The 19,131-nt window shown below is 44.2% G+C and overlaps 2 protein-coding genes across 2 annotated transcripts; one reads left to right on the top strand and one right to left on the bottom strand.

The window, feature by feature from the left end:
* Nucleotides 1–2,373: 2,373 nt before the first annotated feature.
* Nucleotides 2,374–8,950, top strand: LOC120055887 (Y+L amino acid transporter 2-like). Its single transcript, XM_039003926.1, has 9 exons — nt 2,374–2,938; nt 3,511–3,636; nt 3,749–3,893; nt 4,320–4,443; nt 4,894–4,997; nt 7,143–7,239; nt 7,510–7,659; nt 7,833–8,016; nt 8,193–8,950. Exons 1-9 carry the CDS (start codon nt 2,437–2,439, stop codon nt 8,258–8,260), a joined length of 1,500 nt encoding a protein of 499 aa, XP_038859854.1. The 5' UTR covers nt 2,374–2,436; the 3' UTR covers nt 8,261–8,950.
* A 1,231-nt stretch (nt 8,951–10,181) lies between these two features.
* On the bottom strand, nt 10,182–13,088 carry LOC120046054 (probable RNA polymerase II nuclear localization protein SLC7A6OS). Its single transcript, XM_038990975.1, has 5 exons — nt 12,831–13,088; nt 11,578–11,883; nt 11,207–11,413; nt 10,800–10,905; nt 10,182–10,666 (listed from the first exon to the last, which is right to left on the bottom strand). Exons 1-5 carry the CDS (start codon nt 13,020–13,022, stop codon nt 10,551–10,553), a joined length of 927 nt encoding a protein of 308 aa, XP_038846903.1. The 5' UTR covers nt 13,023–13,088; the 3' UTR covers nt 10,182–10,550.
* Nucleotides 13,089–19,131: the final 6,043 nt, after the last annotated feature.

Below are 19,131 nucleotides of genomic sequence, written 5' to 3'. Positions count from 1 at the left end.
GATTGAGATCCGGGCTCTTCGCTGGCCATGGCAGAACACTGACATTCCTGTCTTGCAGGAAATCACGTACAGAACGAGCAGTATGGCTGGTGGCATTGTCATGCTGGAGGGTCATGTCAGGATGAGCCTGCAGGAAGGGTACCACATGAGGGAGGAGGATGTCTTCCCTGTAACGCACAGCGTTGAGATTGCCTGCAATAACAACAAGCTCAGTCCAATGATGCTGTGAAACACTGCCCCAGACCATGACGGACCCTCCACCTCCAAATCGATCCCTCTCCAGAGTACAGGCCTCGGTGTAACGCTCAGTCCTTTGACGATAAACATGAATCCGACCATCACCCATGGTGAGACAAAACCGCGACTCGTCAGTGAAGAGCACTTTTTGCCAGTCCTGTCTGGTCCAGCAACGGTGGGTTTGTGCCCATAGGTGACGTTGTTGCCAATGATGTCTGGTGAGGACCTGCCTTACAACAGGCCTACAAGCCCTCAGTCCAGCCTCTCTCAGCCTATTGCGGACAGTCTGAGCACTGCTGGAGGGATTGTGCGTTCCTGGTGTAACTCGGGCAATTGTTGTTGCCATCCTGTAGCTGACCCGCAGGTGTGATGTTCGGCTGTACCGATCCTGTGCAGGTGTTGTTACACGTGGTCTGCCACTGCGAGGACGATCCGCTGTCCTTCCTGCCTCCCTGTAGCGCTGTCTTAGGTGAACTCACAGTACGGACATTGCAATTTATTGCGCGGCCACAGCTGCAGTCCTCATGCCTCCTTGCAGCATGCCTAAGGCACATTCACGCAGATGAGCAGGGACCCTGGGCATCTTTCTTTTGGTGTTTTTCAGAGTCAGTAGAAAGGCCTCTTTAGTGTCCTAAGTTTTCATAACTGACCTTAATTGCCTACCGTCTGTAAGCTGTTCGTGTATTAACGACTGTTCCACAGGTGCATGTTCATTAATTGTATATGGTTCATTGAACAAGCATGGGAAACGGTGTTTAAAACCTTTACAATGAAGATCTGTGAAGTTATTTGGATTTTTATGAATCATCTTTGAAAGACAGTGTCCTGAAAAAGGGACTTTTCTTTTTTTTTAAGATCCTGTGGAGAGCCCTGACATTTATCTTTCTGACTCACCTACTACCCATGTAGATTGGACAACACAAACGCATCACTTTAGGGTTGGCAGATGTCTGGAGTGACACATCGTCCCATCCTCCTGTCCAAATATTGTGGAGATTCAATCGTATCTTTTTTTTTTTCTCTCTAGGGGGTGCACACGGAGGCGTCAATTGGCCGGTGGGAAGAACAAAATATATAAAGGACACATTGCTAGGCCTAAACAGTGTTAAACCTAGTTCTTTTTTTAATCTAGTCTAGGCTGAATTATTTTCAAATTGGTTGGGCCATGTACTCTTGTCCATAAAAATCCTCATATCAGCATAGCCGTGGGAAGTAGGGGTGTGAGGGTCCCCCCACAAAATTAGTGAACTAGACCTTTATTACTCCTGTATAAAAAAATACTCTGGGCTAAGTATTTGCAAGTCCATCATCCTGCTGAGTTCGCCACTGGGTGAACATGCTGGTGTTCCTTGCCAGAAACCTTTTACATGGTAAAAAACAACTCAACCTATTGGTTCCTCATTGCACTTTTTTAACATTTAATTTTAAATGTAGCCTATATTCAAATTCAGATTCATCTTAATCGAAAGACATAGCCTATAGGATAGGTTGGAATATTCTGTCAAACCTTGAATGATTTATTTGCACAGGTTTTTTTGCACTAATTTAGGTTATTTTTGTACTTATTTTGTTTAGGCTACTTTATTTATTCTCTAATTTGTAGGCCTATATGAAAGGATTTTTACAGTTTGATAGGCAAATTAGGCCTATTTGTTTAGTTTTTTTGCCTAAATCAATGTTCATTCAAGTGTTATAAAAATTGTTATAGGCTAAATAATGTATCTGATTGTTGTTGACTTTTATATAAAATGCACAAATTCAAATAGACTAAACCTGTTGTGTTGTGACATCGCAATGTCGCCAACATCGACGATGGCTGTCAAACATTGCCATAGACGATGCAATTGGGTTATTGTCAAAATAATTTATAATAAACATTTTAAAAAGTAATACAATTTAGACATAGGTGTGAGATGATGGACGCATTGGCCCACAGAGCTGCGGGTGTGTTCGCTACACCAGGGAGTGGGTCTAGAGAGTAGATGGAATACATTTGGATTAGACCACTCCACACTCTCTGCCTGCTTCAGAGGCATTAGCTACGCCAGTTTTCCTTCTCTCTCTCTCTCTCTCTCTTTCGAATCTCTAATTCTCCATCTTCCCCTTTCTTGTCTCTTAAGGCAGGTGGCACCCAATCAGAGGGGACCCTCTTCCCAGAAGTAGCCAGCCAGCCAGCCAGGCCCCCAGACAAGTCCCAGCATGGAGAACCGGGACGAGTCCAGGAAGCTGAACGAGAGCTCCTCGCACCCCGACAACACCGAAGCCGTGGCCCCCGAGCAGGCTAAAGAGAGCATGCAGATGAAGAAGGAGATCTCCCTGCTCAACGGAGTCAGCCTCATCGTGGGCAACATGATTGGCTCGGGCATCTTCGTGTCTCCCAAGGGCGTGCTCATCTACAGCGCCTCCTACGGCCTGTCGCTGGTCATCTGGGCCGTCGGTGGAATATTCTCAGTGGTCGGCGCTCTGTGTTACGCAGAGCTGGGCACCACCATCACCAAGTCCGGGGCCAGCTATGCCTATATCCTGGAGTCCTTTGGTCCATTCATTGCCTTTATTCGCCTGTGGACATCACTGCTCATCATTGAGCCCACCAGTCAGGCGGTCATCGCCATAACGTTCGCTAACTACCTGGTGCAGCCGCTCTTCCCCACGTGTGAGCCACCCTACTCAGCTTCGCGCCTCATCGCAGCCGCCTGCATATGTGAGTAAAACCTTGTGACGCGCTTAGGCACTCTCTGCTTCACTTTATCCTTCTCTCACGAATGGCAAACAAAGGATCAAAGGACACTCTCTGAAAATGCAAATAGGAGATTAGAGAGATTAATTCCAGTTGAGTCACTAGAATGCTCTCAAATTGCTCTTAGTAGGACTTGCTCTTCAGGTTTTCCAGTACCTTCCTACCTCATACCCATTTCAGTAATCCTACGCGACTTCAGCAAACAGAACTAGTACATACTGTTCCTACGTTACAGGGTACATTAACTGATTCCAGATCTGTTTTCATGCATGTGTGTGCACTCACTGCGCTGTGCGTCTGTACAGACAGCAGCCCAACAGAACAGGGCAGGGCAGAACTACTCTTGAGTTAAGAAGCTTCGAGTCCTCTCTTCATGTGACCTGTGAATTGTAACATGTAACTAATTGAATGAGTACTCTGTGATTTGAAAGACTCACAGCACAGTAAAAATATTTGGTCTTTGATCTATAACAGTCCTCTGCTAAGTACTAGTCTTCTGATGTCGTGTGAACACTCCTGTCTTTGGTTGGCCCCAGGTTTGCTGACGTTCATCAACTCGGCCTACGTGAAGTGGGGCACCAGGGTGCAGGATGTCTTCACTTACGCCAAAGTTCTCGCCCTCATCGTCATCATCATCACAGGCGTAGTGAAACTATGCCAAGGTCAGTGACACTAACGCTGCTGCCAACACACTACTGTTGATTCATTTTCATATCTGATTTTTATCCCATTGCATGAGAGGTTGTATAGTAATTATTGTCTGCCTCCTCTCAGGATACACCGGGAACTTTGAGGCGTCATTCCAGGGCTCTTCCACAGACCCAGGAGACATTGCCTTGGCCCTGTACTCTGCCCTGTTCTCCTACTCGGGCTGGGACACACTCAACTTTGTTACTGAGGAGATCAAGGACCCAGAGAGGTACTCATGACGCCCTGACAACACGTACCAAACATACCGCTATTGACCTGCTTGATTTCCGCCTCTATGGTCAGTCATTAACTAGCCTGACCGACAACGAATCCAACCGAGGGGTCGGCTGAAGCACAAACTGCTCCGCTCCCGTGCTAGAACGGTAACTGGGTTCCATTACTAATTGGAGGAAGCTTTGGTAACAAGGATGTGTGAAAGCAGTGGTAGATAATGGAGTTCCATGGTGAATGCTGGTTGTTATTCCAAAGTAGAACCTACTGTATGTACATTCACACATTAACGCCAGTGCCATGTAACCTTACCACCATGTTGCACTGTGTGTTTAAGTTAACTCCGGTAAGAGTATATGCCAAGCAAAGAGAGACGTATACTGTGTGAATGATCATGTTTGACCTCTTTACCCTGTTCCCATAGGAACCTGCCCCTGTCCATTGCCATCTCCATGCCCATCGTCACGATCATATATATCATGACTAACGTGGCTTACTACGCTGTGCTGGACATGAGTGCCATCCTCGCCAGTGACGCCGTGGCTGTGGTGAGTTCAGAATTAAGAGCGCTCACTTTTATATCATGGAATAGGTTTTATTTAGTTTATTGGGCCAATGGGTCTCTGTTGAAGGGCAGATGACTTACTGCTCTGATTTCCGGGAATGTGCCGACCCACGTGCCACACGTTGAAGTAATTACCATGCGATTAATGCCCTTGCTTGTTTAAAAAAAAAAAAATATGTATACATTGAGTTGATGTTCAGTTCTGTTCTTAGGCCTGTTTGTCTTTGTTTCGATAAGCACCTGCTCACCCTCAGGCGACTGTGTCAGGGCTGGGCTGTCTGGCCCGTTGACAGTCAGGATGTTTAATTGGAGTCCGACAGACTCTCGTTTTAGATATGGATCTTTCTTTAGCAATGTGCGAAAGTGCCCCCCCTGGAAAAGTGTGCGTTTTTTGATATTCTGTGTAAAATATGTTTTATCTTCTCCTCTGTAGACGTTTGCGGACCACACTCTGGGAGTGATGAGCTGGACCATCCCCATCGCTGTGGCTCTGTCCTGTTACGGAGGGCTAAACTCATCTATTATCGCTGCATCCAGGTAAATCCTGTGACACGCTCGCGCTCCCATACAATGCCCTAAGCTTTATGGTCTTGCTGTACAGTCTAAGGCCTCGATTTCATGTTCCATCTGGTTATGTTGTGCTCCGATGGTCTTTACAGTGACCTTCTATAATAAACACCAGCTGGAGTTGTTTTCTGGTAATGGCTATGGAGGTACACTAAAAGTATGTGGACACCTGCTCGTCGAGTGTCTCGTTCCAAAATCATGGGCATTAATATGGAGTCGGTCCCCCATTTGCTGCTATAACAGCCTCCACTCTTCTGGGAAGGCTTTCCACTAGATGTTGGAACATTGCTGCGGGGTCTTGCAGCCATTCAGCCTCAAGAACGTTAGTGAGGTTGGGCACTGATGTTAGGCCTGGCTCGTAGTCAGCGTTTCAATTTATCTCAAAGGTGTTCGTTGAGGTCAGGGCTCTGTGCAGGTCAGTCAAGTTCTTCCACACCGATCTCGAGAAACCATTTCTGTATGGACCTCGCTTTGTGCACAGGGGCATTGTCATGTTGAAACAGGAAAGGGCCTTCTTGAAACTGTTGCCACAATGTATGAAGCACATAATCATCTAGAATGTAATTGTATGCTGGAGCATTAAGATTTCCCTTCACTGGAACTAAGGGGCCTAGCCCGAACCATGAAAAACAGCCCCAGACCATTATTCCTCCTCCACCAAATTTTAAAGTTGGCACTACGCATTCGGGCAGGTAGTGTTCCCCTGGCATCTGCAAAACCCAGATTTGTCTGTTGGACTGCCAGTTGGTGAAGCGTGATTCATCACCCCAGAGAACGCGTTTCCACTGCTCCAGTCCAATGGCGCCGAGCTTTACATCACTCCAGCCGACCCTTGTCATTGAGCATGGTGATCTTAGGCTTGTGTGAGGCTGCTTGGCCATGGAAACCCATTTCTTGAAGCTCCCGACTAACAGTTATTTTGCTGATGTTGCTTCCAGAAGCAGTTTGGAACTCAGTAGTAAGTGTTGCAACCGAGGACAGACGATTTTTACACACTACGCGCTTCAGCACTCGGCGGTCCCATTCTGTGAGCTTGTGTGGCATTCCGCTTCGCGGCTGAGCCGTTGTTGCTCCTAGACATTTTCACTTCACAATAACACCACTTACAGTTGACTGGGGCACCTCTAGCAGGGTCGAAATTGACTAACTGACTTGTTGGAAAGATGGCATCTTATGACGGTGCATGTTGAAAGTCACTGAGCTCTTCAGTAAGGCCATTCTACTGCCAGTGTTTGTCTATGGAGATTGCATGGCTGTGTGCTTGATTTTATACACCTGTGAGCAATGGGTGGGGCTGAAATAGCCAATTCCACAAATTTGAAGGGGTGTCCACATACTTTTGTGTATATATAGTGTATGCTGTGTGCCACAGATTTACCATTATGTTGTCCAGATACTCGTGGCTGCTAGTGCTGAGTGATTAACCGAAATGTCAGTTATTTTTCAAACAACTAATTGACCGACATCTGTTCAATTATTTGAATTCCATTTTGTTCGTTTTTTTTTTTTTTTTCCTGTGAGCTCAATGCACACATTGGCTGCAGTTTCACTAGTCATAATTTCAGTTCATGCCTGGACTGTGCGATGTAGCAGTGAGTTGTAGTTACCAATAGGCCAATGTTCTACATAGTTTGGCGAATAAAACGTGATAATTAACTACAATGACCATAATCCATTGCGCGGCTACTTGTCCGGTTTGTGTGGGGCAGAGAGGGAGAGAAGAGACAGAAGAGGCGCGATTGAAAGGGATAGAGAGCAGTTGGGTCGAGGTATCTCTACCTGAAAATACATAATCTAAGTGATTGATAGTTGGTATTTAGCCATCATAAAAGTAAACCCTTATTTACATAGAAGTAAAATAATGTGACTAAGTGATAAGCAGTACTGGGCAGTCACTATCATCATGGGACTTGTATTAATTGTTTTATTCTGTGTTGTTCAACCCACATAATGCATAGTGCATTTAATGTAAAAAATATATATATATATATATATATATATATATATATATATATATATATATATATATATATATTTTAATAATCTACCTGAAACTGAACCGACCAAAAAAAGCACTAATCGCTCAGCACTAAGTGATACCTCTGCCGTTGGCAGGCTGTTCTTCGTGGGAGCTCGTGAAGGTCACCTCCCGGACGCCTTATCAATGATTCATGCGGAGAGGTATACTCCTGTCCCTGCTCTGCTCTTCAACGTAAGCACCCCCTTTCCTTACATCACTTACATCGCACACCTTAGAACAATTTCATCAAATTTTATGCCAAACAAACAAAGTAGAAACATCTCCACTGTCCACATCAACTCAAAGCTGCTGTCAGTGCTGACACCTGCTGGATGGACATGCCCAGTGCAGCTTTCTATCTGGTGTGGATGATGCTGATGAGCTATGTCTCTCCCTGCTGGTGAGTCATACGTCCTGCCTCTGTTGACCGGTGTATTTTTTGTTGTTGTTGTGTGTCCACAGTGTGCCATGGCCTTGGTTTACCTGACTGTAGAGGATGTCTTCCAGCTGATCAACTACTACAGCTTCAGCTACTGGTTCTTTATGGGTCTGTCTATCGCCGGGCAGATCTACCTGCGCTGGAAGGAACCAGACAGACCCAGACCACTCAAGGTGAGAACTTGACTGTCTCACCTGTGAACTAATATGTTCATACTTTATCAATTAATAGACTGAAGATTGAATCTCTTGGAAGATAATTAGTTACATGTAAGGCAACAATTAATGTTATTTTCTCCTTCCTGCCATGTCTGTGCTTGTCTCCCCCTATGTGTTCCTGTGTGCAGTTGACCCTGTTGTACCCCATCATCTTCTGTTGTTGCACTGTGTTCCTCGTGGCAGTGCCACTGTACAGTGACACCATCAACTCTCTCATTGGCATCGCCATTGCCCTCTCCGGAGTGCCGGTCTACTTCCTGGGCATCCACCTGCCCGAGTCCAAACGGCCACCCTACATTACCAAGTTACTACGTGAGTTACCCTCTCTCAATAAGACCATTTCCTCACCCTGTTTCCAAATGAGGACTGATTTTATATTCCTGTCTTGTATAATAGTTGAAAACATTTCCATTGAAAGATGTGGAAACAGTATTTTCATTTTTAGTAATTTAATGATTGCTCTAACCTCTTTCTTTCACTTGTGCTAGGTTCGTTCACACGCTTTACCCAGCTCACCTGTTTCTGTGTGCTCACCGAGATGGACATCAGTGAGTAAACCTCACTCCCAACCATGACATAAAGTTCTCACCATGTTACCTACCACTCTTTGCAATTCACAAACAGACACATGGGACCAACTCATGGAAATTCACCTCTTTTGCAAAGACAAGGGAATATTTAATAATTTTACCTGAATGTCTCACTACTATGTTAGTCTGTAGTTTACAAGTTGGGACACTATACACACGTTTTACACGCACAGACAGGTATAGGGTGGTGACAGTGTGGGACTCCACTTACTTTTCACTGCCGCCAACCTGGTGCCTGATGTTTCATGTGAAGTTAAGCATTTGGCAAGGACAGATCCCAAGGAAAGCCATGGTCATCTGGCCAGTACTCTGGGACATCCCCTCTCCTTATGCCATTATCCTACTCATAGTTTCACTTCTCCTGACATGTCATTGTCCCCTGCCTGGTGTATGGGGTGAGATCCACATCAGAGCCTATGGAGTTGGTCTCTCCTTTCTCAAGGGCTGGAGATCCATGTAAGATGGCAGTACATCTCTTATCTCGTGATGGAATGACCTAGAGAGGTTGTTTTGATGTCAAAGGGTATAGGTATGCACTTTTTAATATGCTGTCCCTGTCAAATACATATACACAGTGTACAAAACATTAGGAATACCGGCTCTTTCCATTACATACTGTCCAGGTGAAATCTATGATCCCTTATTGATGTCACCTGTTAAATCCACTTCAATCAGTGTAGATGACAGTTATGAGAAAGGTTAAATAAGGATTTATTTTTTTTAGCCCTGGGACAATTGAGACATGGATTGTGCATGTGTGCCATTCAGAGGGTGAACGGGCAAGGCAAAATATTTAAATGTCCTTGAATGGGGTATGGTAGTAGCTGTCCGGCGCACCGGTTTGAGTGTGTCAAGAACTGCAACTCTACTGGGTTTTTCACACTCAAGTTTCCCGTATCAAGAATGGTCCAACACCCAAAGGCCATCCATCCAGCTTGAGACAACTGTGGGAAGCATTGGAGTCAACATGGGACAGCATCCCTGTGGAATGCTTTCGACACCTTTTAGAGTTCAAACCAGACAAATCGAGGCTGTTCTGAGGGCAAAAACTCATTAGGACGTCGTTCCTAATGTTTTGTACACTCAGTGTATGTCTGCATATCCCGAAGGGACATGCAAACAGACCGATTTTCATAAATATTCAAATGTATTTCTTAAAGGTGATGCTACGGTCTGTGTTCTCTTGGAGCTTAAGTTATGGATGATAGTTTATTGGAGAAAGGGAACAAATGACTCAACGTCTGCTGCTACATGGTTGTTCAGTGTTTTTTTCCCAGCCCTCCTTTCTGGTGTTACTTCAGTTATTAGATGCTCATTTTTCTGTGAACTGCTGACTGACCTCAGTAAGGTTAATGTAGTATGCAAACTATTCATCCATACGCACATTTTCTGTAACGGGGCTGGACCTCTAATATCCATAAACCTGAACCCAATCCCACCCACAAAGACATTCTTCTGTACTGCTTTTGAAAATGTGCAATAGCCGACTAAATGTCATCTCAGCAATGGCAAATGTAACCCTCCAAAGACCATGGTGACTGAGGCCATGTCAGCTTTACCAACCGCTGGGATCACTTGATGGGCCTATTAGGGCAGCAGCAGTAAATTAAACAGAACGTTAACTTTATTGCACCTGTAAGTTAACCATGCAAAGGATCTCCTGGGCCAATATTTAATGAAGCCACTATAAGAAGTTATTCAGCGAATATGAAAGACTGTTACCCATGAACAAGTTGGCTCTGTCATCAGTTTGCCTGCTAAATTCTAATTCTAGTTTCATGAAATGCCCCATGGAAGATAAGTTTCATTTGTGTTGTAGTTTTATTAATAAAACTTTTCTTAACCAGTTTGCAGTGTAATTTAAATCATTACAGCAATAATGCACAATTTCTTTGGGAAGTCTTACATTTATTTTGAAAGCTTTATTTTATACACATCTACATATTTACAGAAGGGATTCAGAGTCAATCTTTCATCAAACGTCTCACACATCAAGAGTACAATCTCCCGTGTGACAGGGAATGTAGACCCAAACATAGTATCACACAGACACACACAATGCCCCACACTTTCAGATTAACAATCACTACCATACGCTTACACGTACATGCAAACACGCAGTCCAAACCATCTCACCAACATACAAGTTTAACAAGAAGCACACCATAGTTATGTGCGACACATCTACCACACATTCACACCAACACTTGCACAGTAAAAAAAGGAAAAACAACCACCAATGCTCAAAGTTGGAGATCAGTCGGAGTCATCCTTGTCTCCATCATCATCATCATCATCATCTAACTCCTGCATCACCTCGCCCTGGTACTGGTCCCAGGATCTCCAACTGTACGAGTGCTCTTCCCAGTACCCTTCAGGATGAGAATGGCAAAATTAGGTTTCGGAGAGAAACTAGTAATGCAACTATCCTTACTATGGGAGCTTTGATAATCATTGCGTGAAGCTTTTGTGAACTTTGTACAAAAAACAAATGTACTATCCTACCTCCATAGCGCTCCTCTCTGTCACTGCCATCCTCATCGGGGTAGTCATTCCTCCAGTTCCCCTCTTCATTCTCATACACTTCCTCATTCACCACCAAGTCAGGCACCTGGAAAACCAAGATAAAAAGGTTTATTCCTCCTGCATCATTTTATGTTATTCAGATACTAACCTTGTCCCATGCTCAATTGCTACCGCGTATAGAGCCTGGAAACACTGCAACAAAGTGGGACTTGAATTGAAAGTGGCGTGGGTGAAAAATCGAAACAAGAGCCTGTCTTAGCTGTATTCTATTTTATATATTTTTTTTAAGTTCAAACACAGCAACCATATTTTTGAGAAGCCCAATTGATTGAGTTTGGGCACAAAGTTTGTACAAACTAGTTCTAAGATACACTTTTGATCCTTACCAACTCTCCCTCGTCTGAGTAGGGCCTGACGGACAGGATGTCCTGGATCCAGCCTGCAGCGACTGTTTCCTGGTAGTAAAGGTCATACACGTAGTCGTCCTCCCGTTCACGATGCTCAACACCCACACCCTCTCCAGACACACTCAGCTTCTCACGGAGCATCTTCATTGAGTTACACAGGATAGTCTCTGGGTCAGGGGTCAGCAACTGGGAAACAGTCACAATAAGCATCAAATTCAAGCCATCCAAATACTAGTCCTATGTGTCAGGTAGGCTACAATCTAGATCAACTGAATTCATCATATGGGCACTGATACATTTACATGGAACGTTTCCCCAGTTCTAGCTAGGGGAGCCCAGCTCACACTTACCTTGCTAGGAACTTTGTCCTGGTCCCCATCTTCCTGGATGATGTCAAACACCTGAACTTCACCCAGGCTCCAGGCATTTTTGCCTGGCTCCTCCTCTGTGGGCTCTGGCTGCGTTGAGGGGGGCTGTTCTGCAGGCATCCCTGCTCGATGGCTGGAGAGGATCCTGTATCGCTCCTCCCGCCTGGTGCTCCACTTTACGCTCCGCAGATCTCCCACAATCCTCTGGGAGCTGCCTGAGGGGCGCAGGGCATGGGCCATGCGGGGGCGGGCCAGTGCTTCACGAACCTGTGTCTGGACTGGGGCATCCTAAGAATAGTGACAATGTAGGGAAGCAGTTATCCTAACAAAGAGGGTTGAGACTAATAAGACTGGCAGTGCATTACATGAAAGGTTCGCAAAATTAAACTTCGCTACCATAACTGTTTGAGTGCTAAAAAAACATTAAGATCTATTTTACATTGAAAATAAAACAATAGGTTATGAAACTAGCTATGACTGACTCAGGACCATGACCAGCCAACTCATCTTTTTATTTATTTAACCTTTACTTAACTAGGCAAGTCAGTTAAGAACAAATTCTTATTTACAATGACGCCTACCCTGGGCAAACCCGGACGACGCTGGGTCAATTGTGCGCCGCTCTATGGGACTCCCAATCATGGCCGGTTATGATACAGCCTGGAATCGAACCAGCCTCTGTAGTGATGCCTCCAGCACTGAGCTGCAGTGCCTTAGACCGCTACGCCTCTCGGAAGACAACAAAACTTATTTTCTACCCAAACAGGTGTTGCGAAAGATTATCTCCTCATAGCTAGCTAAATATACAAATTAATAATTGTCCCATGATCTTGAAATGGCAGGTGTGCAAGAGACAGGTACACCAGATAATGGTACTGTGAAGTTAGCGAGAACGTAGGCTGGCAGGCTAGCTCGCTAGTTTGCGAACGATAGTTACCTGGCTATCTGTGTTGTTAGCCAGTTAGCTAGCTTGCTAATCAACACAAAGCGAACTAGCCAGTTTGCTAAGTAAGGATGACTTGAGCTGGAGAGAAAATACAATGTATATAGCTAACGTTAACTAGCAATAAACAATGTTCGTTAACCAGCTGATAAGCTAACTACAGTTAATTTAACATCAAATATATTAGGTAGCTAGCTAGCCAAACTAAAACAGCAGACTTGAGTGTCTTGCACAGCACCAGCCGATTGTGTACAGCGCCCACGAGAAACCGTGGTTTGACAGCGGCCCATACCTGTGACGCTACAGTTGCCACGAGTTTGAAGACAGAATTCTCAACCGCTGTATCATCGGGCTCAGGCACAGTTTCCCCAGCGGTCTGGGATGTGGTCTCTGGCCGAATACGTTTACAGGCAAGCAGCAACGCATCGGCAGGATCAGTTCCTCTCTTTCTTTTCACCCGGAGAATAGTGGTGCTTGGATCCATGGCTGCTCCAGCTGGCGCTACCGTAACTAGCTAGCTATAGTCGCACTTGTGAAAGGGGAGGCAGGATTCTTCTACTGCTATGTTATCTTCTTCGATTAGGTTTTACGGCGGTTGGCATCCAATAAATGTTGCATTGCCGCCACCTACTAGACTGGAGTATACTCCTTATACTTAAAATAAATAATCATAAAATACATAAATCAACATATACCCTACCATCTAACCCTACACTCACTAAAAACCCGCCACCCTACTCCACTATTTAAATATTTTTAATCCTACCTCAAGCCAACAACAGCCTGAAAGGATGGGACACCACCAGTTAACACCTTGTAACTCTTCTGACCCAAATAACTCTCTGCAGCTGCCACCACAACCTCAATATTCTGTGATTTATGTTCCATCCCTGCAGTACAGTTGATAACCATTGCTATAAATGATAAAAATCCAATCTTACTGAAACATATATCACTTGTCTGCCTATCCCTCTATACTGGTGCAGATCTACTACTCACATCACTCCTCTCAGGATCCCTCCCCCTTGACCCATCTTCCTCTACTTTCTTCACCGCCTCAGCGTACTACAACCTCTCCACTACTCTAACCCTGGAAACCTCAAACTGCCTCTCTCGCACAGGACATTTCTGAACCCCAGCCCTAATGGGCACCCCTACAATTAACACATACAACTAATTTCCCCAATGTTACACATTCCTTTGTCTCATGCCCTTCTGCACACTTCTCACACCTAGGAACCTCCCTCCTACACACTCCTGCCACATGCCCATAAGCTTGACACCTGTAACAAAGTAATGTATTCAGCACAAATACTCGTACGGGATAACTTATATATCCTAACATCACTTTGTTGGGCAAAGACTCATAACCGGCCATCAAAACTCAAGGACAGACTCTTTTGTTTCACCACTCACGCCACCCTGCCTGTGTCACAACATATGATGAGTATCACAAACACTGGGAATCTTCCCCTTCAGTTGATCAACTTTCACATTTACCCCAGTAATCACTCCTCTCAGTGATGTCCTTTCCTTGAGAGCAAAATAATTAACTTCTCTTGTCCCCATTTATTTAATGCGGAGCGCCTGCTCCCTCTGACCAGCAGAATCACAAACAATTATCTCAAGACCACTTCTGGTTACCTTCACCGATTCCACACCACTCAACTCTGTTTTCACCCACCCTGAAACCACAAATTGATCAGCCAAAAGGCAAGGGTGCACTTTAAAAAAAAAAATGTCACTCCTACTGTCACAGACTCATCTTCATCCTGACCCTTGGTGCAAGCCTCGGGCTCCGAGAACTTCACCACACCTACTACCTCCGATATTTCGCCCTCATTCACTTCCATTTCTCCTCGTCTACGATCCGACGTAAAGCTCACTCTGCTTACACCTTCTTCCATTCTTCTTTAACAAACGATCTCCCTTATTTCTGCCATTTTTAACAGACTCAAGCTCACCCTCTTCCTCCTTCTCTTTCTTCGTCCTCCTCTGCCTCTCTTTTTCCCTCAATTCCTTCTCCGTATTCCAAATATTCATATCCTTATGATAATACTGCACTTCTCCTGACATACATCTTGTTCTTGCCCTTTCAAGGGACGCCATTTTACCGGCTGTCACAATCTCTGTACAATCAACATGAACCCCTCGGGATGTAGAGCTCAACAGTTCATCTCACTTGTAAAGCAGCTGCTTTGTCTTGCTGTTCTTCTGTGTCAGTAGCTACCGAGAAGCTTTTCCATTTCAAACAAGCGCACTCTTCCAACCATCATCCACAGACGCTTCCTCCCCCTACAGCCTCTCACGGATCTCTCCTCCAGTATCCTCGCTTCTATGGTAAATTGGCGATAGCACAATTTAATGTGCACCCCGCCACCTACTGTGCGGGATGGAAACAGGGTTCCCCCGAAAACTGAACAAACTACCAAAGAATGTATAATCTGATCCCTACACAGACTCAAGGGGAACCTGGGAGGGCAGGTCTTTCGGCGCCAGTACCCCTTAAGTCCCAAAAACTTTTCTGCCGCAGCCACAATAATATCCAGTTTCTTAGACTTCTTTGAGACTTGTGCCATATAGTTTAGAACTACAGGCTGTGGTGCGTCCACTACCATATCTTCACTAGCATCACCTTTTTTCTCAATTATTTTAATCACCTTCGCATAGGAGATTCGATTGACCGCTCTAACTTTTGCCACCTCAATCTCATTCACCCTTACAGGGCACTCCAGGAACTCGGGATCATGATCCCTACCACAATTGCAACACGGTCGTTCTTCTACACACCATTCTTCAGTATACTCTGTCTGTCTGCACACACTTGAAACATGGCCAAATACTTTACAATTCTTACACTGCAATGGTTTGGGGATGAAAGCTCTTACAACGTATCTTACATAACCAAGTTTCACATGCGTAGGTATTTTCTATTTTTCAGAAAATAAAGGGTCAGACGCCGGGCACCAACCACACCAGGAATTCTCTTCAGGTATTCAACTTGAACATTCGTCGTCACCCCTGAGATGACTCCTTTGACGGGTGCTCTCTACTTCAGAACACAAAACTTCTGTTGTCCGGATTATTTTGTGGCTCACTGCAACCTTCCTCTGTTCTTCAGAAATACAATTCATCAAAATAAGACCACTCCTGGTCACGCTGACAAACTCTACTTTTCCCAGCGCATACTTCACCATTTTACACACCTCTAACAGGTCTCCCACATATGCATCCTTACTCAACAAAAGCATCCCAACAAGAAGCGATTCATTATCATTCATACACGTATCCTCCGCTCCAATTTCAGACAATTTCCTTTTTGTTCCAGTTTTCAATACTACTGTTGTCCATTCAGAACATTCAACATTGCTCGAAACGCTCTTTGATTTGAACTCAGCATCCACTTCCGCCATCTTTCCCTCCTTCTCGGGAAGGGACGTCAGAAGATCTTCCAGGAGGCAGGGTTGCCTGATCTAGCTAAATTTCTAGCCCCAATGACTACTCAGAACCTGCCCACAAGGCCTGAAAACTAGCCCCAAATAGTTTTTCACAGCAAGAGAGGAGTTGCCACATTTAGCCAAATAAACTTTTTCGATAACAGTATCAAGCGAATTAAAAAGGAATATCGACTTAACTTCTAACGACCTAAGAAGCAAAATTAGGTTTTCCATCAAAATAATAATTATGACCTAATGTGAATAATAAAGGAATTTGAATATGTCGTGAGAGAAAATGTCATTTGCCCTTATTAAACGAATGTTAGACTATTTTCTGGCAATTGTGCCGTTATGTGCCAGACGTTAAGACTACAAACCATTACAAATGGCCTATTTGCGAGATTGACTTATCATTTCAATGGGCATAGGCTAGTCTTCCTCACTAAAATCTGGGTTTATGATTGTAATCATACTTTGCCATGGTTTGGTTAGCTAGATACAGGTAGCCTATAGCCCCTGGTAGGCCTACATCTAATTTCAGATATCCTTCAGTAGCCTAGGCAAAATGTAGACAAGATGTAAAATAAAAAATGTAGCTGCTTGCTTAGTTCAAATTGACTGACTCATTTATTAACCATGAATAGCGAGGTGATTTTGAGGTAAGTGCTTCCCTTACCCAATAGGCTGCTGGAATAGGCTACTGAGGATGGGTCGTAATTTCAATCACTGAATCAAATATTAATAACATGGATACAGTGGTGTAAAGTACTTAAGTAAAAATACTTTAAAGTACTACTTAAGTCGTTTTTGGGGGGAATCTGTATTTTACTATTTATATTTTTGACAACTTTTACTTTGCTACATTCCTGAAGAAAATAATGTACTTTTTACTCCATAAATTTTCCCTGACACCCTAAAGTACTCGTTACATTTTGAATGCTTAGCAGAACAGGAACATGGTCCAATTCACGCACTAATCAAGAGAACATCCCTGGTCATCCCTATTGCCTCTGATCTGGCGGACTCACTAAACACAAATGCTTTGTTTATAAGTGATGTCTCAGTGATGGAGTGTGCCCCTGGCTATCCATAAATACATTTTTAAAAAGTAAGTAGTGCTGTGTGATTTCCTTAATATCAGGAATTTGAAATTATTTATGCTTTTACTTTTGATACTAAGTATAAGGGCACCAAGCGAGACCCAAATGCAGACACAGGAGGCAGATGGTAGAGCTCTGATATTTATTATGACATAAGGGGTAGACAAAAGGCAGGTCGGGTACAGGCGAGAGTTCATAAACCAGGTCAGAGTCCAAACAGTACCAGGCGATAGGCAGGCTCGAAGTCAGGACAGGCAGGGGTTCAGAAAACCAGGTCAGAGTCCAAACGGTACAAGACGATAGGCAGATTTGAGGTCAGGGGCAGGCAGAGTGGTCAGGCAGGCGGGCTCAGAGTCAGAACAGGCAAGGGTCAAAACCAGGAGGGCGAGAAAAGAGAGACTGGGAAAGCAGGAGCTGAGAAACAAAATGCTGGTTGACTTGAACAAACAAGACAAACTGGCACAGAGAGACACAGTGATAAATAAACAAGGGAAAATAAGCGACACCTGGAGAGGGTGGAGACAAGCAAAAGGACAGGTGAAACAGATCAGGGCGTGACACATAAGTATATTTTAGCAATTACATTTACTTTTGACACTTAAGTATATTTATGATTTATGATTTAGGGCTCCCGAGTAGCGCAGCGGTTTAAGGCACTGCAAGAGGTGTCACTACAGTCCCTGGTTCGAATCCAGGCTGTATCACATCAGGCTGTGATTGGGAGTCCCATAGGGCGGTGTACAATTGGCCCAGCGTCGTCTGGGCTTTTCCGGGGTAGGCTGTCATTGTAAAAAATTATTTGTTGTTATTATCTGACTTGCCTAGTTAAATAAAGAACATTTTTAAATCAAATACTTTCACACTTTTACTGAAGTAGTATTTTATTGGATGACTTTCACTTTTACTTGAGTCATTTTCTATTGCATCTTTACTTTTACTCAAGTATGACAATTGGGGGACCTACTTTTTCCACCCAATGTCAGCTCCAGGTAGGCTACACAAGTGGCACAAATTGATTTGCAATGACTCCAGTGATATCGTCATTTCAACATATTTATTTTATAACATGGTAGGCTCCAGTAGCCTCCAGATGCAAATGTATCATTCTCTACATTTAATGTCAGTTTCATTGTGGACTTTTTCCTATAATGGATGCATGCTAGGGAGTTCCATAACTTAGTTTTCACTCGTGCTGCGCTCGAGACCCAAGACCTGAGCATACGTAAGACCCTTTTTTCTATAAGTAGTCCACATTAGAATGCAGTTTAAACCACCTCCGCGCTAATTTATCTAATGCACTCTAGAGCGCCTAAAGTAGTTTTCCTGTTGTCTCCGGTTATTTCTCGATGCTCATCAGTTCTAGCGTGTTAGCCTATGTTTTATGGAAAAAGAGTTGGAAATATGTGTCTCCATAATGACCATTTAAATAGCCTACAAACAACTGGTAAAAAGTTGTCACAACGTGCAAGCATGCTGTTCTGTCTCCTCTCACTCAAGTGACTCCGCTGCCTGCTTCAGTGCTCAGTCGCAACACCCCCCTCCCCCCATTTAAAAAGTGATCTTATTTCGATAAAACTATACTAAATATATTCACGTCACCTAAATAATTGATTAAAACACATTGTTTTGCAATGAAGGTCTACAGTAGCCTCAACAGCACTCTGTACGGTTGCACCATGGTGTAGCCGGAGGAAATCTAGCTTCCGTCCTCCTCTGGGTACACTGACTTCAATACAAAACCTGGCAGGCTCATGGTTCTCACCCCTTCCATAGAATTACACAGTAATTATGACAACTTCCGAAAGACGTCCTCTAACTGCCACCACAACATCTATATTCTGTGATTGATAGCCATGGCAATAAATGCTAAGAAGCCAATCTTACTGAAGCACAAATTCATTGGCCTAAGCCTACTACTCACCCTTGACCAATCATCCTGTCCTCTCTTTACTGCCTCAGCATAAGACATCTTCTATTCTACTCAATCCCTGGCAATCTCAACCTGTCTCTCTCACACTGGACACTTCACCGGACACAATTGACACACAGTTTAACT

Source organism: Salvelinus namaycush, chromosome 1 (genome assembly GCF_016432855.1).
Source record: "Salvelinus namaycush isolate Seneca chromosome 1, SaNama_1.0, whole genome shotgun sequence".
Lineage (NCBI taxonomy): Eukaryota > Metazoa > Chordata > Actinopteri > Salmoniformes > Salmonidae > Salvelinus > Salvelinus namaycush.
The sequence above is the reverse complement of the archived record's forward strand: the minus strand, read 5'-3'. Positions and strand labels throughout refer to the sequence as shown.